Source organism: Lampetra planeri, chromosome 30 (assembly GCF_965212315.1).
Source record: "Lampetra planeri chromosome 30, kcLamPlan1.2.h2, whole genome shotgun sequence".
In the NCBI taxonomy this organism is placed as follows: domain Eukaryota; kingdom Metazoa; phylum Chordata; class Hyperoartia; order Petromyzontiformes; family Petromyzontidae; genus Lampetra; species Lampetra planeri.
This window is the reverse complement of record NC_136136.1, coordinates 9,717,987-9,745,637: the sequence shown is the minus strand read 5'-3', so window position 1 is coordinate 9,745,637 and position 27,651 is coordinate 9,717,987. Positions and strand designations below refer to the sequence as shown.

At 45.9% G+C, this 27,651-nt stretch overlaps 1 protein-coding gene across 1 annotated transcript in view; it reads left to right on the top strand.

Moving 5' to 3' along the window:
* LOC144728950 (polypeptide N-acetylgalactosaminyltransferase 2-like) overlaps positions 1 to 27,651 on the top strand; it is a 67,278-nt gene that overhangs the window by 6,490 nt on the left and 33,137 nt on the right. The window contains exons 2-3 of the mRNA XM_078608731.1: positions 14,861 to 14,942; positions 17,524 to 17,677. Coding sequence (XP_078464857.1) covers positions 14,861 to 14,942; positions 17,524 to 17,677 — 236 coding nt within the window. The remainder of the gene's footprint in view (positions 1 to 14,860; positions 14,943 to 17,523; positions 17,678 to 27,651) is intronic.

Here is a 27,651-nt window from a genome sequence, read left to right as displayed (position 1 = left end):
AGTGTCGTAGTTATCTCACTGCATTACGAACCAAGTGCTCCCAGTTTGAATCCCACTCACGACCAAACTCGGCGGTGAATATCTGAACCCTTCCCTGTACCTCCCCTAGTGAGTACCTGGTACCAATGGGGAGACAAAGGCATGTTGGCCTCAAAGGTTCTCGCTAACAGCACTTGCCCCAACAGCCTGTTATGGCTATAGGGGGGATCTTTGTCTCTGTTTGGGGGGGGAAGTGTTTTGAGTTTTATATGTGCTGTGTTAAAATTCTGGTGACCTGGGTTCGATTTCCTTCCTCATGCAGAATTAGCAGCATATTGTATGTGACCCTGTGCTGGGCGTTCCCTAGGTTGGCTTAGCCTTTAATGACTACCTGGTCCATCGTGGTTAAAATGAATACTCGGGAGACAGGGGTGGTCGAGCATGTTGCTGGCCACATGACCTCTCTGTGTGTGCGCAGCATTAGAATTACTTTGCATGCTTTGTTACCTCGCCACAAGGTAACAAAGCATGAGTGTTACCTTGCCGCATTTTATGTGGGTTTGCTTCAACACATTAGCTTCCTCTCCACTTAGACCCTGCTGCATTTGCTAACAGTTTCCGTCATAAATTATATGTCCCATTCGCACTTGGGGGTCATGTCATTAACCGTTGTAGGATAAATCATCTTTCAGATCATCACGACAATTTGGGGATGCGGGCCATAAAACGTGACATCGCAAAACGATGATAAAAGTTTTGCGTCAATGCTCCCATGTCACCCAATACTGGATGCTGCTGCTTAATGCCCTTTGGATAGTCATTCGCTATGTGTCAGTCATCCATTACGCTTTATTTATGACCTTTAGCCGTCGCAAGTCGGTATTTGCTGCAAGACGTGATTTTTTAAATATATAATGATGTCATTTATTACTGACAAGGCTGAGACCATCCGCTCACTGCACTTGAGAACTTGGTTTGACGATCGGCTGCTGGATAGCCCACATTCGAGCTTGCGGGTTCCAGCGGAGTTGGCCAATTGCTGCGACAGCCATAGTGAGTCTCGCGGGGGGCTCACGGTGATCATCCCCCCTTCTTAAGTATTGTACCCGTCGTATAATATTATATGTATTTCTAGCAACTTTACAACTTCAAGCCCGATTTGCTAAGTTTTAGCACCATAGGGCGGCCTGAACATCACCTCACTGTGCCTCCCGTGGGAAATCAAAGTGCCAGTGGTCATAGCTTCTAGGAAATGGCAGTAAAAAATTCTCCACGTTGCACACTTTTTTCGCAGAAGGCGGGAAGGCAAACTGGCCGTTAAGAACACGTGGTTTCATACAGTGTTCATGGTCACACGTTGTGCGTGTGTCGCCGTGCCATCGCGCACGCGAATGACAACAGTGGAGAGACGTCAAGGTTTTCTGCAGGAAATGTCGTCAGGATACCCGTGGCCATGGCTGCAGCCCCGCACATTTGCTTTGCTCACGCCTCTGCTGGCACAAGCGCCTCCACCCTGGGGAGGTCCGGAGAGCCCCTCTCGTGGGGTATTACGGCCTCATATGTAATGCCGGCCAGATGCTTGGGAAGAGCTGGGAGTACCCACACTTTACCCCACCTCGCTCCGATCTGCCAATCGACCAACTGTGATGTGTTACCCTAATATGCCTTTGGGTGGACAGAGGTGGGGGGAGTTAAGAAGCTTGCCCCGTTGTTTTAACAGCCGCAATGGAGCAATACATCCCGAAAGCACCATTGGACAGCTTCACGGCACACGTGCGAACACCGACGAAGTATATAAATAACAAAGACAAAGATCCCACATATAGCCTTAACAGACTGTTGAGGCAAGTGCTGTAAGTGAGCACCTGTTAAGGCTGGTACAGCGCACAAAAAGGGGTGGGTGGCCAATACCATGCCCGGCCGCCTTTGTCTCCCCAGTGGCAATGCTTACACTGCACCTGGTACTCATTTAAGGCTCGGTCAACCTAGAGGAGGTGCAGGATCGGTTCAGTTATTCCCCACTGTTATTGGTCATGAGCGGGAATTAAAGTCGGGTGTCTGGGTTAGTCACGCAGCTCGCTAACCATTGGCCTCCTGCTCCCCACTAACACAGACACACACACGTGCGGTACAGTCATTCACAAGATTCGTCTTCTCTTGCATTGCTATTTATATATTCGGGCTGCTTTAGCAGGGAAGCCCAGCTTTCGAATCTCTGTGACCTGACATGGCCCACGTTTTAAGTAACAACCGTGACCTCTCACAGCCCTTTTTTCCATTAGAATGGATGTTTCGTTTGATGTTTATTTTTTTTAAATGGTGGGTGGGCCGCAATCAATATTCGTGGTCCTTGGGGCAATTATTCACAAATGAGAACGATGCCATCGTATCCTGGATATTATGAAGGTAACGCCGCATTGTAAATTGGGGGCGGTCGGAGACAGGCCGGCCAGTATATTGTCTAGAGACCTCATCATAGACCAGTCGATCAGCCTGTTGGCTAGAGACCCCAACAGAGACCGGTTGGTCAGCCTATTGTCTAGAGACCTCATCATAGACCAGCCAGTCTTTCTAGAGACCTCATCATAGACCAGTCGATCAGTCTGTTGTCTAGAGACCCCAACAGAGATCGGTTGGTCAGCCTGTTGTCTAGAGACCTCATCATAGACCAGTCGATCAGCCTGTTGTCTAGAGACCCCAACAGAGACCGGTTGGTCAGCCTGTTGTCTAGAGACCTCATCATAGACCAGTCGATCAGTCTGTTGTCTAGAGACCCCAACAGAGACTGGTTGGTCAGCCTGTTGTCTAGAGACCTCATCATAGACCAGTCGATCAGTCTGTTGGTTAGAGAGACCCCAACAGAGACCGGTTGGTCAGCCTGTTGTCTAGAGACCTCATCATAGACCAGCCAGTCTTTCTAGAGACCCCAACATAGACCGGCCGATCAGTTTATTATACAGAAATCCCATCAGAGTCCAGTCTGGTAGTTTGTCTGAAGACCCCATCGGAGGGAGTCAGTCTATTGTCTCAAGAACCCCATTGCAGAATGGCTGATAAATAAACCATAATTGAGTCTTAGGACACTTTTTCAGGAGGGGGTCTTCTCTTTGTACATCTGGCCCCTTTACAACCAAAAGAGCGCGAGTTTAAAGCTGGATCAGAGGTTTATTTTTTCTCTGCCCATCATCCATTCAAGATCATTAACCAAACTGGAAAATTAACATTGCTTATCCTAATGGGGCAGACTTTCTCCCATCAGGGAAATGTGGAATTCACATTGCTGACTCAGTATTGACAACGGAGATGATCACTCTTCACCGTTCATTTAAACAGGGCACACGTGGACTTTTAGAGTTATTTGTGTTTTTTAAATTGACTGAAATATTCAGGTGTGCAAAGGTTTGTCAGTGTGGGTGCAAACTGGCTTAACATCCATGAAAGGGGACCAATGCAGCTTCCAACTCAATTTCACTTTCGTTTTCTTCCCTGAGAATCATAACAAGTGGTTATTTATTTGCTAGCATAACCGTGTTTGTAAACTGATTTGGCAGTGATGGCGACAAGTATGTTTGTGTGAATTAAGAGGGAAAGTCATGCAGCGCCAACACGTCTATGCATTGCGCCTCCGATAAGCACGGTTGGCTACGTACGGTGCAAAAGAAGTTCAACATACATACTGTATAGTTAAAATAAAAATATCTCCTTTCGAAACCATGCCACTATGTTAATGTGCTTAAAAACGGCTCTACATACTCACCTCTCTCAGCGTTTTGCCTCCACCCACTCCAATTATATCCTGATTGTGCAAAGAGGCATCATGTGATGATACATCCAAAAGTATCCATTTGGATCTCTCCCAGAGCAGTACAGTCCTTTGTGTTAGGGACTGGCCCACGGAAGCAGGTATCGCATAACTACTTCTGACATCCCTTCAAGTAACCTCTGGTCTACACCCTAGGGTGCAGAACTTTCCCATCCACTCTGCCACTGAGACCTATATTTGTTAAATTGGCAGTTTAACCAAATTCAACTGCAGAACCAAACTTGATGTTTGCATGTGTGGTCATATGTAACTGGGCTGAGATTGTGAACTTTCCACCTTTGGGAAACTGTTTGCGCACCCACCTTTCGTAAAGATCTCTACAACAAGCTAGCAAGCAAGTCGATTAAGGGAGCGTGTGTATATATGAAATAATTATTGGTGAAATTCAACATGCTCAGGGAACTATTTTAAAGGCACGTAGCAGCAGACACGCACTTCCAGCGTGTGCAAGCTTACCCCTGCAAAATTCCAATTTGGCACGCATTGCACTAATGGCATTGGTATGCAACATCGCGCTTATTATTTTTTTGTGAAAGTACGCTATGTTGTTGCCACTCTCGCCTGAAAATTACAACAGTTCTGGGAAAATGGTATATTGGTAAATCGTGTGGTGAGCTTCATAGCCGGTGGGTTGAGGGGTTTTGTAGCGTTCTTGAAAGCATATACAGTGTCCTCGGACAGACGGGGCAAACGGACAGACGCGAATTTGCAGGGGCAGAGCGACAAGTAGTCTAACCGCTCCCTTCGTGAGGGTAAAGCTAGAGTTATGTACACCGATTACCCACCACAACAGCCATTTCATCATCAAACCTGTTTACGTAGCTTCCGCATGCAATATAATTGTCCGTTTTATTTTGCAATTGATTTTTTTTGGTCGGGCGTGCAATAAATTCCCACGCTGCACGAGATCAATTGCTGCTGGTTTTAGAGTAAATGGCGTAGGTGCAGAGAAATGGGTGGAGTGGGATTCTGGGTTCTTGGGTGCCCGAGCTGATGAGCGTCTGAAAGCACCGGGAGGGTACCTCTAGGATTATGGGTTCAATGTCTGGGCCTGGGCGGCTGGTAAGGATCCAAAACGCTTAGACTTGAGGCTTTAAAAAGACAACTCTGGGCCTGGGTGTTATTTAAGGAATTGATGCCAATGGCTAGCGCATTGATCCATTCCCTCAGGGATTTGAATTTAAAGTCATTGTCCTCTGTGGGCTTCTTTTTAGGAGGCTCATGTCTCTTTTATGCTGTCGTAGGGAACAGCATTCCCTCTGCCATTATTTTCCCATATCTAACTCTCACTATTTCTCTTCCCCTGAAAAAGTAGAGTGAGGTTTCAGAGTGGCGAGCTGTTAACTACCTCGCCTGGTCGATCTCGACCCTGACCCCTATATATTTGGAGATTGCATGTTCTCCCTGTGGTCATGTGCATTTTTCTCCGAGCCCTCCGATTTTTCATTCCATAATTAGAATCAACGTGCGTTTATAGTATTTGGCTGCTATGAATTTCCACGTGATAAGCCACTTCGTTGAGCTATAATTTGTGGCCAGGTCGCTTCTGAAAAAGAACTATATAGCTAAGTGGGCCATGCCTCATAAAATAAATAGTTTGTTTTTAGTTTATGTACCAGATTGTTGGCCATAATTCAGAAACACAATGCCGAGGTCTTCCCTTCCTCGGATATGTTTTTCTCTCCTAACCGTGTAAGTTGTCTCACGTACGTTTGGAAAAATCAGCAAAAAAAAGGCCTAAGTATTAAAACCTTTGCGGTTGTTTATTTTTATTCACTAGTTTATGTTGGAGAGCCACAGTGAGTAAGACTTCTTCAGGAGGATCCTGCTTTGAGTTTTTATCGTAAGATGTTTTCAGCCAATTAATGATGAGTGTTCATTATACAAGTTGGAGGAAACCGGAGCACCCGGAGGAAACCCATGCATGCGAGAGGGGGCAACACTCTATCGCCATACAAATGGGAACAGATGGCGATTAGTCCACTTTCCGTACTGCCTTCTCCTGGTGAGCCCGGCTATGGCACCTCCTTGAGGCCTATACGAGAAGGGTGTTTCACAAAATCTTTGCGGTGATCCATCAACCCTCACTTTCTTCCACAGTGCTGGATTGTTGGGTAACACAAGAAACAACTCCAACTGGATGAATCTAGAGTTCTTGAGTCACGCTTCATTTATAGGGAATGGAAACTCCCTCCCTCTGCTCGAACCTTCATTGAAAAAACTAAAATTCAATGCATTCGTCAAACTTTCATTAGCTCTACCCTCCGCGGTCGTGCCAGTTATTGGATTTCTACGCAGTAGAATTGAGCGTCAGTAAAATTCAACTCGCTCACAGTAACTGTATGATTACAAGGCGGTCCGTTTATAGATATTCCACTCAAATAATAGGCAGAAATCATTGTGAAAACAACATTTAACTTGTCTCTCACAAACCTCGATGAACTTATTACATCTTTTAACACTCTCCTAATACACTGGGTACAATGTAGCTGCTGCAGTTTGCTTTCAATGTGCAATGATGCAGAAGCTGAGGTCATTGATTGTCAGTGGGATATCTCTAACTGAATCCCCATGGATTATTCTCAAACCTCCAAACCCAATTGTGGTTTGAAGGAGAGGGCTTATGCCCTATGAAGAATAAAATGTGTCGACTGAAACAGGAGTGGCCAACAGGGCGATAGGGCTGAACTCTGAAATATCTGTCAAGAGTTTATTTTGTGTTGGGTTGCCATTTCCTCATTGCACACTTTTGCATGCGGAGAATAGCTGTCCCGACCCATCAGGTGCGCGCCCTCCCTGCGCGCCCTCCCTGCACGCTTGCTGGAGTGCTCACTAATGAACATGCGTCGGTTGTAATTGACGGCACGTTGTGTGTTTACGCTGCCTCTCTTCTCACTGCCATCACCTTGGCTTTCACCATAGCAACTTGGCTGAGATGATCACTGATCTGGGATGGCCTGGCTTTAATCCCCGGCCTATTTGTGCTCGTGTCCGGGAGATTATACAATATTCTGCCCCGTGTCACTTGTGTCAGGTGAAAGTGCCTCCGTGCTCAAACTGGCCATGGGGTGACACTAATCTCCTTGAATGGTGGAAATTCAAGGAGATTGCACATTCGAATGGTGGGGACGAGTCTCGCCATAAGATTACCATGTTGGAACCGACACCCTCGCTGTTGGCTATTTTCTTAGATGTAGGGTGTTGTGCACTGAGACAGGGATGGAATTCCACATTCTGGTGGCAAAGGCAGGGATATTCCAGAGACAACTATATGTGTTTTTTTCCCCACAGTGGTGCTTTTAGATAAAACAATCATATTCACTAACCTGCTTGCGTTCGTCCCTTAAAACCGTCTCTTGTCCCTCGCCGTGATGCTACTGCTGCTCCCAGGCCCCGCTCCCCAGCTACTACCAGGCCTACCCCAACCGCAATCACTACCCCTATCACGACCCCAACCGCTGTCATTACCCCTACCCCTATCACTACCCTTATCACTACCCCTACCGCTATCAATACCCAACCCCCTTTGACTACTCCAACCCTTCCTTAATCACTCCCGCCTGTTCTCCTGTCACCATAGCTACACCACTACCACTTTTAACAACAACCCCACTGTTTATTTCAACCACTCATGTCCAATTTGTTAATTGTTGTAAACCGCAGCGGAATAAGGCACATATATAAATGTATTTAAGATGAGATAATTTACTTGGTTACTGATGTACATTAATTGTCCATGCTATGCTGCCCAGAATAAGCGATATACATGTGTACTTTTCCGGGTTTTGTTATGTTGCCATCAGAGCCAAATGTGCTTTGAAATAGCTGCAACGTGAACTAAACTTGGTCCAGGCTGCTTGGCAAATTATCCAACACCACCAAATCGAGCTACGTGGCCTTCTCTAGAGAAAAACAAGAACATGGTGACCAGTGGAACAACAGATGGTATTTATTCACTATCAGCCTGGGCGATGCAGTGGCCAGAGCGCAGTATAGAAAGCGGGTTGTAACCCTGACATACCCTCGCATGCGTGACATTTTTTCCACACTCTCTGGTTTTCTCCCAAGCGTAAAACACTCCTTTAATGAACGCTGACCAAACATCCCATTGCAGGCGCCTCTTGATAACAGGTCTTGAGGCTCACTGAGGCTTCTTGGATTAATTAAAAACCCGATGTGACTTACGCTCAGTGTAATTTCCAGCACGGATCTCGCAATGTTTATGTTGGAGACTTTTCAGTTTCTGTAGAAGGGAAATAATAAAATAATAAAATAATATTTTATATAATATTATATTATAATAATAAAAGAAAACATAATATACTATTATATAATGTTTTATTTGTATTATTTTATTATTTCCCTTCTACGTGACTTTACCGAAAGAACCAAGAATATGAATCCCTGCAGTCACGAAAGCTTTAAATCGAAATTTTCAGTATTCGTTCCATAATCTTGGTGTGGTCTGGGACTGTTGTTTTTGCTACCTTGCCCACACTTGATAAATCGACTAATATAATCAATTCTATTGTTTGTTTATATTTAGTGACTTGTTTACCCTTTTTGCGATTTTGCACTCTAATCGTTTTTTTATCATTTGCTGCTATAACTTTGCTGACCTGCCCATACTGGATATCTTTGAAAAGAGCTTCATGGCTCATTGGATTCTTCCTGCACTCTAAATACAGTTTTTATTCTTCACGAATGACCGTGCATCTGATCCGTATGTCAGAGCAGGTAGTACGCATTTAACCAACGCATTTTTCCTTAAGCACATTTCTAAGTTCGTTTAAATCATCGTGTATTGTCGTTCACAGAAAGGGGAACACAGGGATGAGAGAACACATGCAGGTCACAGATGTCATTATGTCTGTTCAGACAAGTATGCGGGCTTGGACAGGACACATCGCTAGAAGGAAAGATGGCTGATGGTCAAAAATAATGATAGGACGTCAGCCGAGGAAATGGAGTAATTAAATCAGCTTTTATGAATGTATGTATGGGGAACTTCTTTCGCACCGTACGGAGCCAATCGTGCTAATCGAAGCAGTGGGGGGAAGGACAACAAACTAATCACAATAAGCAGTTCTAAAGAAATGAGTTCTCAATCTAGATTTAAAAGTGCATAACTCCAGTGGTTTCCCAATATCGTAAGGAAGAGCGTTCCAGACGGCTGCAGAAGTGCATCTCAAAGCGTGCGATGCAGGTGCTCTGTGGATTATCACATTGCAGGATTGTGAGAGGCCTTCATCCAGCAGTGGTTTGGCTGGCCGATGATGATCACGATGATATACCCAGCATACCGGAACGAGGTCACGGTGGGCTTTGTACGCGCTCACACACACGTAGTTTACGAGCCACAGACAGGGTAACAAAGCTCTCTAGCTGCCCTGATGCAATTCACCATACTTATGAGCGATCGGTGTGCACCATAAAACACACGCTGCAATCTGCCATACATCGTCCGAGCTAAATGTGTACAGCACTGTGAGATGTCGCCTAGTTAGGAAAATCGAAAAAAATGATTGAATGTCATTTATCATGCCGGGCGACGCGGAATATGCGCTGTTATAGGCTCATTACACTTGCAGTAAGCAAGTGCAAGGCAATGTCAAAGTCAAGTACTGTATGCTTATCTGAAATATAATTAATGAACATTGCTTGTGGTTGTGCATATGTATTTAATACATTTGGGTGGAGCGGTGGCACTGCTGTGCTACGAACCTGGCTACCCGAGTTCAATTCCCGCACGTGGCCAACACCAATGCCGAATATTAGAACCTGTTCCTGGTATCCCTTTGGTCCGCTCAGCCTTAAAATGAGTACCCGGTGTGGTGTTCAAACACTAGCAATGAAGAGACATATACATATGCGGCTCGGTATGGTTCTGACCACGCACCCCCTTGTGCACTGCCTCGGTCTGAATAGGTGTGTGTATTTTTATTATATTTGGGTGGAGCGGTGGCACAGTGGTTAACGCACTGCACTCCAAACCTGAGTTCGATTCCTGCTCACGGTCAACACCGGTGTGATATATCTGGTAAATATCTGGTAAATTAGTACCTGGTGCTTTACGTAAACAGCCCTTGGGAGACGAAGGCAGTCGGATGTGGCACTGGCCACACCACCTCCTCGTGTGCGCTGCCGGGTGGACCTTCATGCAAGTGGGGGAGCGCCCGAGCGAGTGGGCGATCGTGAGAATGGTTAATTGAGTGAGTGTGGGAACGAGTGGTCCATTATGTGAGCGAGCGGTGGAGTGGGCGAGTGGGCGAGGGGGGAGTGGGTGGGCGATCCGGGGAGCGGATGGGCGAGCGGGGGAACGGGGGAGCGGGTGGGCGAGCGGTTGAGCGGGGGAGCAGGCAGGCGAGCGGGGGAGCGGGAGAGCGGGCGAGCGGGGGAGTGAGCGTGCGAGTCGCCTGGGCTGACAGAGATGAACGGCGGCTGGCCCTTCAGTGTCCCCACGCATGGTGGGGGGCTGGGTGGGGGTGGGGATGCCAGCGAGCCCGAGCGCGCTTTCATTGGGCAGCGGTAATGGGCTTCATCTGTCAAGCGCTCCATGTCGTGTGCGGTCCTGATTCTGCCGCGAGGTCCGGTTTGGGACACAGCACGTTTCAAAGTGAGAATGGCAGGATCGCCCGGACAGGTGGGCGGGACTGCGTGGGTTTAGCCAACTTGATTGTCAAAGTTTCCCTTGAACGTCATTGAATTCCAGCCCAGACGAGGATGGGCAAGTTGCCCGTCTACGATCTGTTGGCATCCCTGAACTAGTGGTGGAAATTCCACATTCCCATGGTGAGGGCTGATCCCCTCTCCATGGCACAACCACTGTTGAATTTGGTGATGGTTATATTTGGTGTTTAATGATTCACCTGTGCAACTTGATGAATTATCATCATGATGATGATAGCAACATATGTTGATGTGGCATCACCCGCATGATAGTGTGTGCTACAAAAGTACAGTCGATATTCTGGCTGCAGTCTTATCATGATTCCGGCTCTCTTAATCGATTCAACAATATCCCTTTTGTTTAATTTGAATGTACACTCTCATTAGTTGCATCAGCTGAGGTATATTAGCATATGAATTGCATAATACGTGAACAGTTGCGTAATAATCAATTCTGATCTATGGAATCATTACATGCCAAATGATGAATGTACGCGTTATGACACGACTAACAACATCAGTGCCGTTCTTAAGGTGCCGGAGTGAACCAGAAGAACCTGAATTCAAATCCATGTTGGGAGGGAGTTGACTCAACACGTCTCCCCTCTGGGGTCACCTGGGGTCATTCTCTGGGCCATTGTTCTTCATTGCAAGACCCCGTGGGCCCCTGGCGGCCACTGACTTGAGGCCCCCGACAATTCACAAAGAGTGATAACACCCCCCCAATCATCATCATCATCATCGTGCTGTAAAACCCCAGTGGTTTCGAATGTGTGGCGGCCCTCGCGCTGATGATGTCTTATCGGAGGAAGTGGCCCCCCCTCTGATAATTAGTGAAGGAACACTGCTCTGGGCAGACTGGCTCTGTCATATCAATAAAGAATTCCCACTGGGTCAGTGATAAGCAATGTTGTACAGTCTTGAGATAGCTAATCACAGGGGCAAAAATACAATTACCACGAATGTGCAGCCCCCTTTAACAATTTCCTAAGCTGGTGAGGGCATCGCCACTCCGTGTGGGTTGTCGGGGTTATTTGACCGTACTTCACCACGCTGGTCAGCGCAGGTTGGTCAAGGCATCGACGGTGGCAGCTTTGATGTTGTTATTGTTGTCCATGAGTTTTGTACGCAACCTTAAAGACGATCAAGTCGGCGTAATGCCTCTCCCTGTTCAAACAAGCGAAGGGCCGGCTGAGCCAGTGGTGGAAAATTCCACATTGCCAGGGCAGGAGTTAGTCCCTGCTTCGGAGAGAGGGGACAAACAACGGATCGATGAATGAATGACAGTACAGGTTGGTTGATTAACTATTGCTTTTTATATACGGGGGAAGCTGGTTAGACTTAAATTTCGATTTAAAGCTTTCGTGACTGCAGGGATTCATCTTCTTGGTTCTTTCGGTAAAGTCACGTAGAATGGAAATAATGAAATAATAAAAATAAACATAATAAAATAATTCCCACGACGTTTCGGCCACAACGCAAGCAGCCATCCTCAGGTGAAGACCAGGTCTGTCGGGGAGACAGCGTCAGACCTGGTCTTCACCTGAGGACGGCTGCTTGCGTTGTGGCCGAAACGTTGTGAGAATGATTTTATTATGTTTTTTTAATTTGTATTATTATTTTATTATTTCCCTTCTACGTGACTTTACCGAAAGAACCAAGAAGATAACTATTTCCTTTTTATATACGGGGGCGGGGGGGGGAAGCTGGTTAGACTTGTTTTTGCAGGCCAAGGTTTGTGACCCATGATCGCAACGTGGCATTGTAAGGCAAGTTGCGTGTCATGATTACGCAATGGACTCCTCGAGCAAACAATCTCGGGGCGTTTTTTTCTCTCTCTAATAATGACACTCGTCAGTGCGACGGTTATGTTCACCATGTTGCCTCCGAAAGGACCACCAGCCACAAGGAATTCAACCCAGGGTTTTTAGAAGTTCAGGTTAGGCACATTAAACAAGAGGTTTGTGTCCCGAGGAAACACCCCGTCTCAGAGATTCAAACATGACTCTCATTGCCACGAACTAGATACACTACGCAACGGGAATTTATTGTTTCACATTGATTTATGTTTGTGTAATCTTTTTTTACTTTTGTTTTTCAGTTTCATTTATTTGGTATAGCCCTGTGAGCCATTCGGCTCTTGAATCGGGTGCAACCGCAACAAACAAAAAACAAAAAAATGAACAAGAAAACATCTGAAAGTGACTATGTGACTAAGTGCAAACAGAAAATCCAAGAAAAGACAGCAAAATAATTTTATGTGACCGTAGTTTTTTTTGCTCTGATGTATATTTGCTTCAATTGCTGTACTTGCAAATGAGACTCATCCTGGTTTCTTGAACTCTCACCACCTGGTTAACCAAAATACACTCATCATAGAAGCAGATTGCCTCCTGAAAGATACCTCGTGCCAGGAATTTACCTCGCTGATCTCGTCAAAGAGCATAAACCACCATCACGCAAACTCTGGTCACCCTCGAAGCAGCGGCTGTTTGCTAACCATCCAACAAAGACGGTCACTGCATTGCGCCCTTTCAGATGCGCTTCCGTCACCGTCCGGAACGCTTTTCCTTCGGATATGAGGAAGCCACTGGAGCTTGCACTTTTAAATCCAGATTGTAAACTAATTTCTTTATAACTGCTTTTTGTGTTTAGTTTGTTGTCCTCCTGTACCTTTGATTGGCACTGTTGGCTACGTACGGTGCAAATGAAGTTCAACATACATACATACCTATAAATTAGCCCAGGCTTAGGCCAGTGCAGGCATCAACACGGACTTTGATATCAATACGGACTTCGAGCATCAACCGAGGCTTTCAGAAGTGCCAGCTTTAAGGCACTGGCCTCCTCAGTTAAATCTATAAATTACAAGAATAACCCATCATCACAGAAAAGTAGTGCAGGCTGGAAACCCATACGTTTCAAACAAAGCGCAAACGTTTGTAAACTTGTAAAAAATCGCTTGGCCTTTATGCATTATGAAAAACTATAAACAGTTTCTGAAGAGTTTGTATTGTGGTCCCTCTTGCCTTGGGTCACAAATCAATTTGATGCTGCCTGTCAGTTGGTTTCATTTGCTCAAATTTATTTTGAAGCTGACCAAATGACCACGAGAGGACCACAATGCACTCCTTCAGCATTTGCTGATGGTTTTTGGATGCTGCACAAAGGCTGAGAGTCTTCTTCATAGCCCATGGGCCAGAGCAGGAATTGGTGCCACCTGATGCAGCAAAACCTTTTGAAGTCTAGATGTACAGTAAAACCTTGGATTGCGAGCATAATTCGTTCCGGAAACGTGTTTGTAATCCAAAGCACTCGTTTATCAAAGCACTCGTATATCAGTTGTGATCACGTGATGCTCGGCAGACAAAGCGTATACACGTACTGCTCGTATTGCAAGACCTCGCTCGTTTATCAAATTCATATTTATTTAAAATGTTTGCTCGTCTTGCAAAACACTCGCAGACCAAGTTACTCACAATCCAAGGTTTTACTGTATTTATATGGCTAGAAAGAGTAAACTTTTGAAAACCGCAATCATTTCAAATGGTTATGACGTAATTAATTTTTATCGGCTACATAATGAAATTGGAACCACTCAAATTATGCCTCCTCAGGTGGTACCGACAAGCGAAATATCTGGTCTGGGCTCATGGACTGGTAGTGTTAGAGAGAGAGACGCACACATGAAGCCATATACAAAGATCCCCCGTGTAGCCTTAACAGACTTTTGGCGGCAGTGTCGTTCGCAAGCAATTATGAAGGCTGGCACGGTACATAAGGGGTACCCTGCCGGCCTTCCAGAGGTGATATTTAAACACCGCACCAGGTACTCGATTTCAGTTGGCCTAGGGTAGGCATGTCCAAAGTCCGGCCCGCGGGCAGATTTCATACGACCCGCAGCTTCGGTCTTATAATGTGTTAGTTATGGCTCGCCAGCTCTGTCAGAATAAATACATCATAAAACTCATGGAAATTTAAGTTATTCTATACAGTTTGTTCAATGTTATCAGACTGAATGAAAGGCAGAATTGCGTTTTTAGAGTTGTTCCCGTCTGCCTGAGTGGCTTATATTTGGTTACATTGTCATTTGAAAAATAAAGGTAATTGTGACAATGAAAATTGTTTTATAACGGTGTGTATTTCCACGTAACTTTTGTGGTTAAAACAATGTCAAAAGGAACTATTGGCCCCCGGGCATCTTCACTTTATCAAATGTGGCCCTCTTTGCAAAAAGTTTGGACACCCCTGGCCTAGGGGGAAGCCCACGACCGGTTCAGATATTCACCACTGATGTTGTCCGCAAGCGGAAATCTAAACTCGAGAGAGAAACACGCACGGCCACATGTGTGTGCACCTTGCTCTAGCGAGCGTTCTTTTCTTTTCCAGGATAACTTGATGCCCAACCTGGAACGGGATGTTGTGATCGCGGGCGAAGGCGGAAATCTTCCCACCGAGTCTCTTACCCCAGGTACGTGGACAGCAGCTGCAAGCGCACGACTGCGTGGGTTTTCGCGGTTGTGCCGTACGCCTCTCCGATGTGTTTTCGGGGATTTTTTCGCGAGCGTTAGGCGTAATGTATGACGTTGCTCTCCACGTGAAAGCACGTGGGTCGACTGTTGTGTGGAGCGAAACCTCAGAATAATGCGCAGTGCGACCCAAAAACACATCGGAGAGTGATACATTGTATCTGTATTTCATTCGTCACGCCTATGTCCAACGCCACGGTGTGTCTCTGCTCAAATTAGATGATGCGGCTCACATGTCCAATCGTGGCCCGGAGCCAGCGGTAGGTTCTTCATAATAATAATTGAGTAAGTTTGCAATGGCGCTATCATTCTTATAGCGTGAGGCTACCAGTGCGAAGGAGCTATATTTCACAGACACGGTCTGCGTAGTTTCACAGTAGTGCGGGGGGGGGGCGATGATTGCTATGTGCAATCTCAAATGAGTAGTTATCGGAAAATGTTTTTCTTCCCAAAAGTATTTTTGTTAACGAAACGATTCAGGTACACACAAGAGGATGTGAAAAGGGGTTGACACCAGCACAGACACATTACAGACTACAGTGCATTGGATACCGGTCTATACCACGTTTCAATTGACTGTTTCAATAAACTCTCCAATCCTGGTGTCTTCCTAACCTCTGATACCCCTGTAGAGAGAAACAATGGGAGGGGGTGAGAGAAATGCAGGGCGGGGCGAGTGCCTAAATGCCCTAATGAATTCTCTTAAGAATCAATGCCCACTGGAGGAGAGGTAGTGAAGTGGTTCGGGTAATTTATTTAACGTGGCAAATTTGGACAATGACCCCCAGCCCGGAATGGGCCTACTTGTTTCAAGTGATGTCGGGGGGGATGATTAACGTCCACTGGGAAGCGGACGGCGTGCAATGTATCATGGTCAATGCGCCCGCAAAGTATTTACCAGGGCTGCCCGCCGGAGTCGAACCGCAAACCCCCGGAATGAGCGGCGAACGATGCTGGGCCGTATCGCCTTAGGGTCGTTGCAAAACATGCGTGGTAAATATCAAACACCGTAACTTGTATTTTATAAATATCCACGAAAATTATTTTTGCCATCTCATCATCTCACCGCGTTTCAACGAGCACTGATGTTCCAGACCACGTACCGGATTATAAAGGCGCGCAACCCAACCCCCGGTATTGGAGAATTACGACGCATCGGGGTGCCGTGCGGCGGGGCCACCGTTAGCGGCCTTGTCTGGTGCTGAGAGAAGAGAGGCCCATTGATGTGACTGCTATTGAAGTCGCTCCGCCTCGTCGTTGTCTTCTTCCGAGATGGGGGGGGGGGGCCTATTTTCTCGATGCGGTGGCAGCGAGGGGGGGGGGGCCTCTGCCCACTTGAAGGAATTCCGAAGAGACGTTTGTTCACCTCGCAGGGCAAATCGAAATGTCACTGGGATAAAGTAAGGCAACGTGATCTAAAATGAGAACGCGGTAAAACAATGGCAGGAATGTCGATGTGGTTTTAAACTGTACCTTCTTAAAATATTGCCCGCAACTATTTCCTTTTTTCTTGGCTGCATCCAGAGAGCTCTTGGTATTTTTGACAGGAGCATACTAAAAGCAAATTGTTATTGTATTGATTCGGTGCGATTGTGATAACTGCCTTACAAGCAGCCCCTGTTTTCTTCGACGTTTTTATATGCGCCGGACTCCTACTTGTGTCTTACCAAGGAGGCTATTTCCTTGTTCATCGATCATTTTTGTTTTTAGGCAGCTTTGTTTGGCTGCGCTGAACACGTGTGTGTGTGTCTTTATGTAAAGGGGAGCAGTGGTATAGCGGTTAGCGTGCTGCGCTATGAATCCGGCAACCCGAGTTCGATTCCCGCTCATGGCCAACACCAGTGACGATTATCTGAACCGGTCCTAGCTGGGCCTCCCCTCGGTCGACTCAGCCTCAACTGAGTACCTGGTGCAATGTGTAAACATTGCAACTAGAGAGACAAAGGCATGGTGCTGGCCATCCACCCCCTCGTGTGTCGCGCTGGTCTTCATAGGTGCTCGCGAACAGCACTTTCCCCAAAAGTCTGATAAGGCTTTATGGGGGATCTTTGTCTTTTTGTGCCTTTATGTACGCATGTATTCCCGTGTGTGTGTGTGTGAGTTAGTTTGTACGGTTGTAGCAGTTGCAGAATAGTTTGCGCATTGCGCTATAAAACCAGTGACCTGAATTAGATTCATGGCCAAGGTTGATATCAGTGGAGATTATCTGAATTGCTACTGGCCGTCCCCTAAGTCAACTCGGCTTTAAATTAGTACTTAGTACAGTATGTAAACATTTTCTGCAACGTGACAGCAAGTGCCGGGAAGAAAATTGTAATTTATGGATTCCTTAAATGGCCAATTGGCCCAATATGTGAACATTATTACATGGGAGGCAGAAGTGTTCAAGCACCCGTGGCCTCGCCACATCGTCCATTGTGTGCCTCCCTAGCCTTAATAGGTGCTCACTAACAGCATTTGCCTCCCAAATATAAAAGACTAAATGGGGAATCCTTGTGTCGGTGTGTGTGTGTATATTGGCAGGCAAGGTACGGTGGAGGGACTTCGATCAGAGCATATACATCGGCAGTACACTGGTGAGGCCTGGTCAGGACCCATACAACCGTAACAAGTTCAACCAGGTGGAGAGCGATAAACTCAAGATGGACCGCAGCATTCCGGACACCCGGCACGACGCGTGAGTCGAGCACTGGCACCACGGTGGTGATGGTCATGCTGGTGGTCTGCCTGGTGATGTTGATGGTGGTCATGGTGGTGTTGATGACGGTCGTGGTGGTGGTCGTAATGATGACGTGACATGATTTAGATAACAATAAAATTACGATAATGATGATTTTGATGATGATGGTGTGGCTGATATGACCTCAGTGATGATGTTGATCATATTTGGTACATTGATGATGCTGGTCACAAAGCTGATGACCATTATCGTGATGATTAACCTGACTAGAAGTTGATCCGTTTATCTCAAAATTGGAGACACTACTGTTTTACCAATTGAGCTTTCTACAAAGACATACGTATACTACGGAAACCGCCATTCATGACCGAGTGGCAGACATCCCCACGGCGCTTGTGCCAGGCTCACGGTGCACTTTGAGGCCGCATAAAGTGTCAAAGGCTCGCTGGTAGGAGGTTTGAGATGGGTTTTAGGTCTTGTGGGTTAACTGCCTGAGATGGCTGGCAGGTGCATCGTCTGCACTTTCCGCTGTCCCCAACTTGCTGTGTTAAAGCCCCTGGGGGCTCTGCTCGTCGGCGGTATAAGCGTCATTCTTCAACGGTTTTATTTAGCTTGACATCGTCGTGGTCAAATCCTGATATTCAAAATTTAGTCTACTTCCTGTTGTCCAATCAATTACAAATTTTGCACACGTACTCAGATCCGGTGACAATGCATGCCGGCATCAATTAATCAATTAATTGGCTCTTTTAAAGCAATACAAATTTTGTATGGACGGCTTATTCAATAAATATTTATTTGGGTAGGTCAAAAACGCCGCGGTCCCTAAACTCTGGAATCGCCTCAACCAAGAAGCAGGCGCCACGTGTCTTAGGTGCCATTGACGTACTACTCGACCGTGATTTAGAACGAAGTTGGTAATAAAAACGTTGTTTAAAAAAAACTTTTTTTAAGGAGTTTATTTTTACTGTCGCTGAAGGGTGGGATACCTCTTAATTGCCGAGTAACGTCTTTTAACGAGCCTCCTCATATAATAAAATAATGAATGTTCCATTGTCTAAACATATCCCGTGCATGAATAGACTCTTGTCGAAAGCATTGTCAGAGAGTTTAACACGTTGGATTTGATGACCAATATTATCCTTCAGAGGTTTTTGGGATGAATCGAGAATAATCCAACAGGTAATGGATATTTATTGTAATTTATATGCATACATTACCCCCCCCCCACTGGCCTTCGCACCTGATTGGCTGACAAACGACGACATCACATCATCTCTCTATTTAGCAGGAAACAGCAGGATTTCTCTATAAATCTGGCTGTCGCCTGATGATGCTTGTTGTAAATGAAACGTCGTACTCAGTTTGTAAATATTGTGGTGTTACTCTCCAACACACAAGCGGTGTGCTGTGCTAGTAACGAACTGGCATGTTCTGTTTACGTGACAAACCCTACTAATTGGCTGTGTCAGGTGGTGGCGGGTTTAACGACACATATTTACGTGATCCAACCCAAGAATCTCTTATGGATTGTTAGAGTACCTGCATGGCACCCACAAGGAGGTGGTATCGCAGGTACCAGTTGGTCCACGTCACATGCTGAACTCACCATACCATGGCATCACATCTCTTTTCAAAGCGATATTTGATTAAACTTTTTTACCTACGTGACTTTACCGAAAAAATCTAAGAATATGAATCCTTGCAGTCACGAAAGCTTCAAATCTAGAATTTGATTAAACATTCAAATGCATGGCACACTCCAAGAGAGCATTCGGAGAGAGATGTCAAATGATGTTGTTAGAGCAAGTCGACCTCGGGGAGGCTCTGGCGAGCCAGCCGCTCGCGGAGACTAAGCAGTGCGAGTGATTTTCCACTCTGGATCGTGTGGAGCTCATAAATTGCGAGCCCATCGACGTCACGATGCTATACACTCACCCCACCGAGCTCTCCCACCCTCCCTCCCTCCCAGCTTGCATGTTAGCAAATGCCACCGAGCAAATTCAATCTAATGGTAATGTATTTTTGTTATTCAAAAATAAATATTAACGTCAGTAATGATGGCACCATTTAATGTCAAGCCATCCGCAGGGCTCGTTAATTAATTTGACCATGCAGAGTGCAACGTATTTTATTTTGGGTTTAAACTGAGAAAAATACTGTGGTAGGTGGCCAAGGTGGCTTGGGTTGGACTGAGCTGGTAACACTGCGATTATGAGTTTGAATTCAGGCTCCAGCCACCCAGCATTTAGCTCGTTTGCACGCTGCCAAGGTGCAATGGTTAGCGAAGCAAGCATGCAATCCGGAGGTCAACGGATCAATCTCCCGGTGCGGCGGTTTAAGCAATGGGGCAAATTCATTAAATTCCCCCCCCCCCCCACCAGAGTTAGCCGATTGGCAGGTCACGTGTGGTGGGGTAGAGTGTTAGTACCTCTTCCCAGATGTCTGGCCAATGAGGAGAAGACCAAATTACCCTCAAGAGCTCTCTTTCTTGGAGGCCCTTCCCACTAGCAGTGGTGTGAGCCAGCAATTTCTCACTTTAGCTCTACTTTCATTTAATGCAAAATCTTCCTGTTCTCAGGGCTGAATTTTAAGTTTCATTGCCGTGTGATGGAATGCTCCTTGCAGGGGCATGTGTTAGCGCCCAGTGTCAAGTAATTCTACGCCATTATTTTTACTGGGTCATTCTTTCACACAGAGTGGTGCCCTGCTTGCTGCGAGACGTCATAATGGGAAAGCTTTCCCATTATTGGGAAGCCATTTATAATTTTTCAATATTCGTATGTATGTTGAACTTCTTTTGCACCGTACGTAGCCAACCGTGCTAAGCGGAGGTGCCAAATAATCCCATACTTGCAGTAAAATTGGTAATTACATTGGCTAGGATTTTGCCTTGTTTTTATTATTAGGTTAATGGATGTATAAAACGCAACAAACTACTCATACTGTTAATCATTAGCTAAACATTTACAGTGTTGCTGTCCTAAAAGCATCTTATTTTACTTGGCTGAGCTTTTCCCGGCCTAATAAAGGACAAGTGTGCATGTGTTTCACTTCTTGTGCAGCGTTGGCGGTGCTCCTGTCCATTGATAGACGTGGGGGCATTAGTAAAAATACCACGTTTTTAATGTCTCTCCACAGGGCACCAACTGTTGGTGCAATTCATTTTAGCTACCACTAATAAATGATCGGCTGAGTCTTACCCCTGAGTGGTATTTGGGCCGCTGACCCTTTGATTGCAAGTGGAGCTCCCCCACCAGAGCGCCGCCGAACGAGCACATTTGCGCGATCGAGGAATTGGTGTTTCCAATTAAAAGCACAAATTTCCGTGGCTTTGACATTAAGTTGCTTCTTGGGGGATGGCACCATCTGGAGAGAGAGAAAAAAAACTGCCCACGAAGTAAAGGGAAAGAAGGCCACCTCGACCATCCATCACGAGTCATGGCCGGAGAAGCCAAGCGTGGACGTGGTGTTACAAGGTGATGAAGGCAGGGGAGTGGGATCCAATGAGGTGGATGAATCTTTCAGCCATGGAGCTACCCCTCAGGCAAAAAGAACTTGATAGAGCTGTGCTTTACTGAACAAGTTACAACCCATTTGAGATTCATGACTTCTTCAGGTGCGAATGTTCACAGTCTGAGAGGACCGTGATATCATTCTTCTTCGTGCCCTTTATTTGAGCCATCGCTCAAGTGGCGGGAGAAAAATAAAAGTAAAAATGCTGCCTGACGACTCGAACGAAGGGAGCGACACTGTGAACTGATGAAGAAGAGGAAAACTGAAGATCAGATAGGATGGGTGGGGGGGGAGGGAGTTTGAGCCAAGGCCCTACCAGTCGGCACAGGACAAGAGGGAGAGAAGGCCCTTAATTTGCTTTGGCAACTCATTTGGGTATGCTGTGTAATTTCTTGGCTAGTTAAACGTATGTAACCCGATTGAGATTGATTATATGTTCATGTCCTTTAATCTGGCGCCCACTGATATTCATGACTTTTGAATGGTCTTTTAAAATAATTACCGCATTTTGATGTATTATTTATTTGTTCTTTATCCGAGGTTTAAGCACAATTGACATGCGTGGCCTTTATTTTAACCATCTTGGGAAGCCATTGGGATTTATGCATGACATTTTCTCTTCATGGCCTGAATTTCTCGATGTAAGGAATCATCGTGATGCAACCACCAGAATCATTATTTATATAGTAATCCTTTATTTAACCATCTAAGTGCACGTTGGGATGCATTATGTTGGGATGCATTATGTTGGGATGCTTTATGTTGGGATGCATTACGTTGGGATGCATTACGTTTGGATGCATGGTTTAACGTTCTGACCTGCCCCTACTGGGCATCTGTGAAATAGAGCTTTATAGCTCATCGGGATTCCTCCAGCAAAAATAAATTTTCTGATTCTGCATTAAAGTAATGCTGTATGTTATTTCACCGATGGATAAAAGTCACCAGCTCCTATCGTTACGAGCAAGTGTGGCGGTAATCGTTTGTGAACTGAACACAGCAGATGTGTGGCTATCTCATCAATACCAAAATAAGGAAAAGGAAACCTAAGCATGTGTTGGTGAAATTAATGTCATCAAGATTTATGAACACAGGCGATGATACATCGTTCCTAAAAAATGTCACAAAAAAAATTTGCGTAAGCATTTATAATAACTTTCCCAGCATTACAATCTGAAGAGAGACATGGATGGGGGGGGGAGGTCTGTCTGCATTTTAATGTGCTGCAGCCATGACGGTTTGACTTTAATCCTTAAGTAAGATAAGCTGCATACTTTTAATATGCATCCATGGTAAATCAGAACTTTGTCTACCGTACAAATGCCGCTGATAAAGTTATTTCGATTTAAGAGTAGACATTTTGAATTTAATTATCTCTGAGCTGTCTTCGTGCTTATCTTAGTTTATCTAATTTCCGGCCATGTATCGCCAATTTGCGCGATGAGGTGTGATTGTGAACTTCACTTTGGCCACCTTCGCCTGGCTCATTACAGCTTTAAACCATGACTCCTCGTAAGAAAGGTGTCAGTTTTGTTGCCAGATAATAGGGAAAAAAACCAATTATCCGCTTTAAACCTATTGTGAAATTCCCAGCCTTCATTACACTTTACGTTTTGCAAAAGTATTTTTGTTTTGTTATACTGTGTGTGTGTGTGTGCGCGCGCACAACGTGAGAAGAAATAGTCTCTTGGTTGTATGGATGTGTTGTGGTATAGAATAAGTAATGTAGTGGCATAGCGCTGGCTGCTGGCGGGGAAGGGGATCTGCGGCTTACAGCAGCCCTGACGTCACCAGGCCACGTGACACACCAGAGGGGATATCTGGAGGAAAGGTCACAGAAGGGGCACGTGGGGGAAGCCCGGGAAGCCGCTGGTAGGTTCTAGAGAGGGGGCGTGGCCGGGGCGGAGCGAGGCCACGCTGGGAGCATAAAAGGGGGCCCTGAGCGAGAGCTCGGGGCTGTCGTATGGAGTTGGATCCCCATCGTGCTGTTGAAGATCGTCGCTGTCATCTCGTCTCCATTGTCGCTGTCGTCTTCACTCGACATTGCGCTGCTAGCCGGTAGTTGACTGTATTTGAAGCTTTCGTGACTGCAAGGATTCATACTCGGTAAAGTCACGTAGGTAAAAATAAAAATAATTTTATTTCTATTATTTCTATTATTTTTTATTTTCACCTACGTGACTTTACCGAAAAAACCTAAGAGAAGGTAGTTGGCTGTCTCGGTTAGCAGCCCACGTAGAGTTGTGTATAAGCGAGCGACAGAAGAGTGTGTACCAGCGTAGGGTGTGTCTTGTGCTGAGGGTGCTCGTTAAATAAAATAAGTGCCTTCAACTCTTAGCGTCTCCAAGTTAGTCACTACATATGTATGTTGAAGGTTATTGGCACCGTATGTAGCCAACCGTGCTCATCTGAGGTGCTGAACTATGACCCAGCAACCCACGTTCTTCGCCCCCCCCCCCACCCATGATGCACATCGACACCAGGGGCAATGGCTATCCATACCAGATTGATATCTGAGCCTCTCCTAGATTGATTCGGCCTCAAATGAGTACCAGATGTGCTGTTATCAACGCCGACACACTTAAGAAAGTAGTGGTTGGGCATGTGTGGTGCTGTGGCCGGCCTCCATATTCTTGCGTGCCACGCCATGCTTAATAGGTGCTCGCTAACAGCACATGCCTTATCTGTTATTTCTGTCTATACGGTACTGTGTGTACATGTATATGTGCGGAGCGGAAGTGTAGTGGTTAGTGCGCTGTGCTGCAAATCCGGCAACCCGGGTTCGATTCTCGCTCACAGACAAAACAGGTGATAAATATCTGAACCAGTTCTAGCCCTCCCCGAGGTCGACTCAACCTTAAGTGAGTACCTCGTGCAGTGTGTAAACAAAGCCACTGGGGAGACAAAGGCGGCCGGGCGTGGTGTTAATCGCCTACGCCCTTGTGTACCGTGTTGACTTCCATATATGCTTGCTTAACAGCACTTGCCCAAACAGTCTGTTAAAGGCTATACGGGGGATTTTGTCTATATGCACGTGTGTAAGGAGTATCGCATGCATAAATGGATGTATGTTTGTGTATTTGTAGCTGGACACTGGCACACGCGGATGTATAAATTGCTCTGTTGCTTTAGATTAATACAAAACGTGTCCAGGATCCAAAACCCTTTGATTATGGGGCCTTGAATGCTATCTTGTGTGTTCAGCATACCATTTGTTCGTGCGTAATTACCATCACGAGATCGCAGCATCCTACACATTCCTAACACACCATTCAGCCACACAACACCACCGTCACAAACCACCAAAATATATTTGGCGCAGCGCCTTCGAAACCACACCCCCGATGCCCCTTATCCAAGGACAAATCCATTCAATGTGCCCATGTCATCTACCCGTGTCTCTTTAATATTCTGCTCTGCTGCATATATTCCCTTTAATGTGCGTCCCATTCTCACTCCAAACTCCCTGCACCACCACTACCATCCCCCTCCCCATCCCACCCCCTCCACCAACCCAGCCACTTGCACAACCTGCGTGCTTTCTTGCAGCAGAGAGGGGGTTATTTTTAGATGAAAACGTGCGCCGCAGTGGCTCTCACCTTGCGGGCTACGCTCCGCCCCCGGCAGGGCTGCGTACGTGGCGCACCTGTCAGCCGTGATGTTCGTTACAAAAGCAATTCTCCAAATGGTCCCCCCCCCCCCCCCTTGTGCAGGGCCCTCCCGGTGTTCATAGAGTACGGCATTAATCACTCGGGATCATCTGGACAAATAAATATTTGTGCGATTAACATCCGTGGTCGGGGTTGACTCGGCCTATCGTCCTGCCATTGCATGTACTCCCCGTGACCGCGTGGATGTTTCTCCGGCTCTTCCCGGTTTTGATGAGGAGTCATCAAGTGAGCCATCCTCTTGAATTCCTCACTATAACCATCACCTTCATCGTCATCCAATCATCATTATCAAAGGTAATACAAACAAACACGTAGTCCTTTATTATTTATTAGGTAATTATTGTCGTCATTGTAAAACGTCCCCCCCCCCCCCCGCAATGTTCACTCGTACCAGGAACGTAACCACATTTTTCCTATTGGAACAACAAGGTTTCTGTATTCCTAAATTATGCATTTGCAAACGTTGTCAAGAACGTAACCCTCGCGGATAGAGAGGGTTTTTACTGTACCTTAGAAGCACCGGGTGCAGCTTAACTATATATACATTTAAGTGTATAAGTTATGCAATAAATATAAAATATTTAAACTATTTTTTTTTACCTCGTAAGGCCCACTGAGCTATATAGCTCTTTTTCAGAAGCGATCTGGCCACACATTATAGCTCAACTATGTGGCTTTTCATGTGGAAATTTATCGCCGCCAAATACTAAAAATGAAAGTTGATTCTAAATGTAGAGGGAAAAGCCGGAGGACCCGGAGAAAAATCCACGCAACCACGGGAAGAGAGACACAAACTCCAATATACAGCAGGCGTCAGGGTCGGGATCAAACCCACGACCTCCTGTATACCAGGTGAGATAGTTAACATCTCGCCACAGTTTGCCAGCACGGACGAGGTTATTCAGTTTTTTTTCCCGTCCGTGGAAAAAAACATTCTCTAGGAGCCTCTGCTGATCGATGTCTCCCTGCGATACAAAGCCCTAAGTGGCCCTTGGTGCCCAGTGACGATCGGTTCATTCACCCGTGTGCGTAAGCACGCGCGCACGCACACACGCGTTAACCCATCCGGTCGCCCCGCAGCTGCCCCTGCAAGAAATACGTCAAGGGGGCGTGATGCGAAATCAGCAAGGCGCCAGTGGTTAGGTGGGTTTTGGAACGCTAGTAAATCAGAATCTTTGTTTAGACTGGAAGAATCCGATGAGCTACAAATGTCCAGTCGGGGCTCTGGTCAGAAAGCTACAATTGCAAACAATACGATAACTGATGGGAGTGCAAAGTATAGTTGAAAGTTAAGCAGGTCACTAAATAAAAATAAAGTATTTCAGTACACTTTGTGTAAGTACATCAATTCCTGCCGATTTTTCAACACCAATTAGAGGCTAGGGCAAGGCAACAAAACAAAAAACAAAAACAGTCCCAGACCACACCAAGAAAACACAGTCCCTCAATAAAATTGCACTTTAAAGTTGAACTATCAGTTTTTTTTCATGGAAGATTTACGGTGTTAAGGGAGCGGAAAAACAACGTTGGTGCTGCAACAGCAAAGGCTTTTGTCACCTATGCTTGTTCTCGGGATAGTTAAAAGGGCAGGGATCATCGAGCCTCGCGGAGAGAGCCTCCGTGGGACGTGCGACCAGCTGCACCGAAGTTGGAGGGACGTACGGTACAGTCTGTTCTGTAGCGCGGTAGTAGTTGCGCTCCTAAAGAACACCGCGTCATGGAAAAATGGTGTTATGATAAATAATATATCATATAGGGTAAAGCACAGTGCGCGATAGCACGTGAGAGGTGTACGCAGACCGAACAAAGACCGAGGCGCGTGGGTAGCATCTAGAAGCATCCAGCAGCATCCCCCCTTGTGCGATGATGCTACGCCGAGGCAGCCGTACAGCCGCTTATTCCTACTCGCGTGACGTAGTTCTGTTCACTCAATGGCGCTGTATCCAATTCGCATATGCGTTATGAAAAAAAAATTTCCATAATATATTCGGCGCATTATATCCGATTCGGATATTCCCGTTCTTAAAAATAAACACACGTTACGGGAGAACGGGCTGTACGATGAACAACTTATTTCGCGGCGTACGTAGCCCCAACCGTGCCCATGTGAGTTGCCGGGGATTATCGAGCGCTCGCCTTTCCGGTTACCCCCATCATCTGGGCACCACGAGCTCCGTCACTGCCTTGCAGGGGAAAGGGGGGCTGGCACGAGATATGTACAGAATCAGAATATATATGAAATGACAAAAGAGGAACACAGGACATCATTAAAATCGTTAATAAAAGTAAGTTCAGAATAAGACATTAATTACCCATTGAGTTACAGAGCCTTTCTTTAAAGTGGGCTTGTGCAGGACACATCGCTGGAAGATATCATGACTTGTGGCCAAGGGTGTTGGTGAAGAGAATCAGAATTTTTATTTATTACTGGAGGAATCCGATGAGCTATAAAGCTCTCTTTCGCAGATGTCCAGTCAGGGGTGGGTCAGAACGTCATAACAACACGCATTCGTAAAACGCAATAGGAGTGCAAAGTATAGGAAAGGTAAACACGTAACTTTAAAATATATACAAACAAAGCAAAGCTATTTTTAAATTCTTTATATTAAGTTCACTTGCTTGCTTGCGCGCTTACGACCGTGCAAATCTTTCCGTCGTTTTTTAACCCACTTCCCGTGATCCAATCGATTTGACATTTTGCACACAGACTCGTTGTGCGTGACAATTTATTTTCGTGAAAATTTTTGTTCCAAAATTTTACACTTTTTAGGAAAAAATAAATTA